General features: G+C 41.0%; 1 protein-coding gene across 2 annotated transcripts in view; it reads left to right on the top strand.

Moving 5' to 3' along the window:
• Nucleotides 1-3513: 3513 nt before the first annotated feature.
• LOC109970830 (thioredoxin-interacting protein-like) overlaps nucleotides 3514-4282 on the top strand; it is a 6245-nt gene continuing 5476 nt past the window's right edge. The window contains exons 1-2 of one of the 2 annotated variants that reach the window (XM_020618671.1): nucleotides 3514-3612; nucleotides 3760-4025. In XM_020618671.1, coding sequence (XP_020474327.1) covers nucleotides 3764-4025 — 262 coding nt within the window. In that variant the 5' untranslated portion in view covers nucleotides 3514-3612; nucleotides 3760-3763. The remainder of the gene's footprint in view (nucleotides 3613-3759; nucleotides 4026-4282) is intronic. The other variant, XM_020618670.1, reaches the window with a different exon arrangement.

Raw genomic sequence — 4282 nt, 5'->3', positions numbered from 1 at the left:
AATCTCCAGCAGCTTTCTGAATTCATCCCCACAGACAGACTACAGATTCCAGACGCCATCCACCAGTAAGAGCGTGACCTCTGCTGTAACTCCACTATACTTCTACTGTGCTGCTACTGACTGCTTCTGTTCTATAAACTTCTCTTGTCAGAAGATGCCTTTACATTGTTCAGATATTCCAGTTCTCCTGATGTTGAATCTCTGATCTCCTGCAGGTTTGATGAGAAGTTGAACAGATGACAGTCACAGACACTGGATGGATCCTAAAGGTCAAAGGTCATCAGGCTGAGAGGATCCTGCCTGTACTGACAAACCTCAAAGACTCTGAGTTTATTTATACAGTCTTTATTCAGGGAGGGTAGCTTCAGACTCCAACTGTCTTTACTGTAAAGCTCTGAGGCGAAGCTGCTGTTTCTAAGCAACAGTCTACATCCTGCAGCTGTAAATAAGCTCCAAACTTGGCTTAATACACTGCAGGAGTTTCACGGTTTTCTCATTTGCTTCATTAGTTTGATCACAGCAGCACCTGGTGGCCATTAGAGGAACTGCAGCTCATCACGCTGAAATACTGTTGTATCTGTTCCACTCACATGTACCTGTAATAAAAGTACCAGTTGAACATTTTAACAGTGAAACCTTTTTATTGTTGACATGTTTAAAAATGTATTTCATAAACCTGAAGAAACACTGTGAACGTGTGAAAGCACAAAGAAAGGAGGTGAGGAAGCACATGACCATCGCCAAGTGTCTACCACGTACAGCGTTGATGAGTTCCAGTCAGTTTTCTTGTTTCTTTCAAAGCATCAGATTAGCCTAGGGGCTTTTCTACAAGCCTTCTCCACTCTGTAGAATTAATCTATTTAGAGGTTTATATGTATACATTGTTTATCCTTCACAAAGTAAATATTTTGAACCTAAAATAATCAAACCCACACACACACACATAATTTTTGTGTACACAAAAGTAAATTATATTTCAGGACATTGGGGACTCAGGTTCCATTTAAGGCAGGTATTAAAAAATGTTAATGCCACACAACTGTGTTCAACTTGAGTGTAAAAATCACTGAAATCACACATTTTTAGAAAAGCCCGAGGAAAAATCCTCAGGAATATAATGATTAGCAACCAATAATGCTCACCTTTGTAACTGTAAAATCTTTGGCAAAATGATGGTTCAACTTCTCAAAATAGCAATAGGAGATGTATCTGATGCTCTTCAGTTTGCATATAAACAAGGCTGCAGTACAGAAGATGCAGTGGTTTCACTTATTTCATTTCTAAACATCTCGATAAGATGAAAATGTATGTCAGAGCTCTTTATTAGACTTTTCCTCCGCATTCAGTACAGTTTAGCCAATCTACTCTTCTCTAAAATGCTTCACTTACACTTTAATCCATACCTTATCTGTTGGTATAGGTTATTCCTACTAACAGGTAGGAAGGTAGGATAGGTAAACAACGGTATGTGTACTGATGAAAAGAGATGTACAACACTAAACAAAGTGGGTAATTGAGAAACCCCATATTTTAACTGGCATAATGCAGACATAGTAACTTCTCCAGCCTTACAACAATTCTCTCTAATGTTACAGAAACAAGGCATTAACAGATATGTAACGTGTGTTTTTTTTTTAAACTTACCCTTAAGTTCCACTGAGTAGTGGAAAGATCACTCCCTTTCAAGTAGGTCCAAGGTCAGTAAGTCCAACCGGTGGTCACTGAAAAATTCCACCTTTACAATGGCACCTTGGATGTCTTTTTTTTTAATAAGCATTATTGAAAATATACATAAACAAGGCAATATTATATTTTACCAATATGCTGGGTGCACCAGTTGATGTTAGGCAAGCTCACATGAACGTGCAATGGCATGGAGATTATAACCATTCAAGGAGATCCTTAAACTATGTAATACTTTATTTAGTTAGAAAAAAGTCTCCCAAGCGAGAATTTGCAAGAAGTATATAAAGCAAGTATTAGAACATACATACACCTCATTTTTGAGCTTTAGGTCATGTCTAAGATGATAATTCACCGTTATAACATTGTCAGAAGACAAGGAAAAGCATGCCATGGGCTCTTTAACAACTTGTCTGTGAAATTCTAAGCTGTTTGTGTCTCTTCAAAGATAAGAGGCCAACCTCTAGAAGCCGAAAATGTCTTTTGACTCCTCACGTGCTGTAAATGTAGAATATCAACTTTTGCCTTCCAACAGATGATTTGGAGTCCCTCAGTTTAAGTGAATCAGACTGAAGAACATCAGTCAATACCACCACTAAATCAGCATCTGGAAGGATGAATCCAGAGAATGTTGTATGTTTCTGTTGTTCTGTTGAATATATGTTATGTTGACTTTTTTTGTTTATTTGTTTTGCTAAATGTATATTTGGGCGGAGCAGCCCAGGTTGCAAAAAGAATTTCAGTTTAAACTGAGAATAAAAGTATATTGTATTGTATTGTATAATCAGATGTAACACTAGATTTCTCTTCATGTTGATTTTCTGCAGAGATCAGTCCAAATGAAAAGTGACTCACCGGGTGCAACTGAAATAAGTTTAGTCTTTTAAAGAAAACCTGATATTTGGTCTCAGAAACAAATTGATATCCTGTCCAAATGTAGATTTTCCTCTTTGTAATGACTGAACATAGAGCTGACGTGGTCTGTCCAGCAGGGAGCGCTCTGCCTACACAGCTGTGTGAGGTCCTGGGACTCGCAGGGACCCCTTCAGACAGCTCCAGGGTCTCCAGGAAGTTTCATAATGTTCCCTAAGTTTTCACCATGAGACCTTTGTAAATGGCCCGTTTGTTTACAGAGACTTTGTTCCCTCTGTATACTGGGACACCTCAGGGGGTTACTACTCGCCCACTGAGCCTCACTGCTCTTACTGTAAGCTGCGATTTCGAATTTAAGCTTCATCATCATGATCGGTTCAGGACTCCCATCTATTTGACAAAACCATCCCAACTCAAGGTCCCCTTACTGCCATTTTTCTGGAACTCTCAACTATCCCCGTAGTCCTATGATAACTATGATGCATCACTTTACATGGACAGGAAGTCACAGCTGCTGCTGAGCTCATGTCAACACACGCAACTCCACAATGGTCAAACGCCCTGGGAAAATTTGCTATGTGTACCTTGAAGGTGAAAATACTATTATTGTATTCTTACTGGAGGAAATGTACCCTGTCATTGAATTAGGCTATTACCCTACATACTGCAGTAAACCGATTACTGTAGTACTGCAGAGACAGTGATATTGTTGTAATATTACCACAGTTGCCTGCCGTTCTGCAGTGACAGTAATGTTGTTGTATTATTACTACTGTTGTTGCAGTAAATATGTTTCTATTCTCACTCTTGATGACCCTTCCAGTTCCTGGCCCCGCCCCCGCGGCACGACCTGTCCACGCGTCTTCTCTGTACTCTGATTGGCTACACTCCATCAACAAACCCAAGCTGACCAATCGCAGGGCTCTACCCTCCGGTACCTTGCTGTGTACACGCTGTGTGCACGCGCTTCTCGGCGAGACGGTAACTGGACACTGGGACAACTCATTCTCTCTCTCCCCACCTGCATAAAAGTGACCGGAGACTGATTACCGACACGTAAGACGTCTTATGTTTCATTTGATCTGACTTGTCTTGTCTTTGCGAGTGACATTTTATCTTAACTTCAGAGTTTCGTTTCCCAGCCAATCTAAATTTCCACTGTGTACATTTCGTATTTCACTCACACATCTGATCGCTACCCAGCAGCATGGTTCTGTCTTCGGGCACCAAGCTCAGACTCTTCCAGCTGCGCTTCTCGGAGCCGCGCAAGTCCTTCTATAGTAGCGGGGACAAAGTGTCCGGCTCTGTGCAGCTGGAGGCAGCGCAGCCCTGCAGAGTGACTGGCCTCAGAGTCACCGCTGCCGGCTGCGCCCGGGTGGAGCACCGCAGCGGGAAGAAGCACCGCAGCCAGGAGGTGGAGTACCTGAAGTACGAAGAGGAGCTACGGCTGGAGGAACACCTGATCAAAGGTAGGGTGGAGGGTTATGTACTTCAGCTCTGGTCACACTCAGCCTATTCACATACATGGAGGTTTGACCAAATATAGAAGATAAATAAAAATGAGACAAAGAGATAAATTATGTGACCAGATATAATTATATAAGAAGATAAAACAAAATTTGATTAGATGAAATAAATAATAGATATAAGTGCTGAGGAGTAAATGAAAATCAGATTAGATATCAGAAGAGATGAGATACAGTCCATTAAGATGAGGTAGCAGGAA

This window comes from Monopterus albus, unplaced genomic scaffold (genome assembly GCF_001952655.1).
Source record: "Monopterus albus unplaced genomic scaffold, M_albus_1.0 scaffold209.1, whole genome shotgun sequence".
Classification (NCBI taxonomy): Eukaryota; Metazoa; Chordata; class Actinopteri; order Synbranchiformes; family Synbranchidae; genus Monopterus; species Monopterus albus.
The sequence above is the reverse complement of the archived record's forward strand: the minus strand, read 5'-3'. Positions and strand labels throughout refer to the sequence as shown.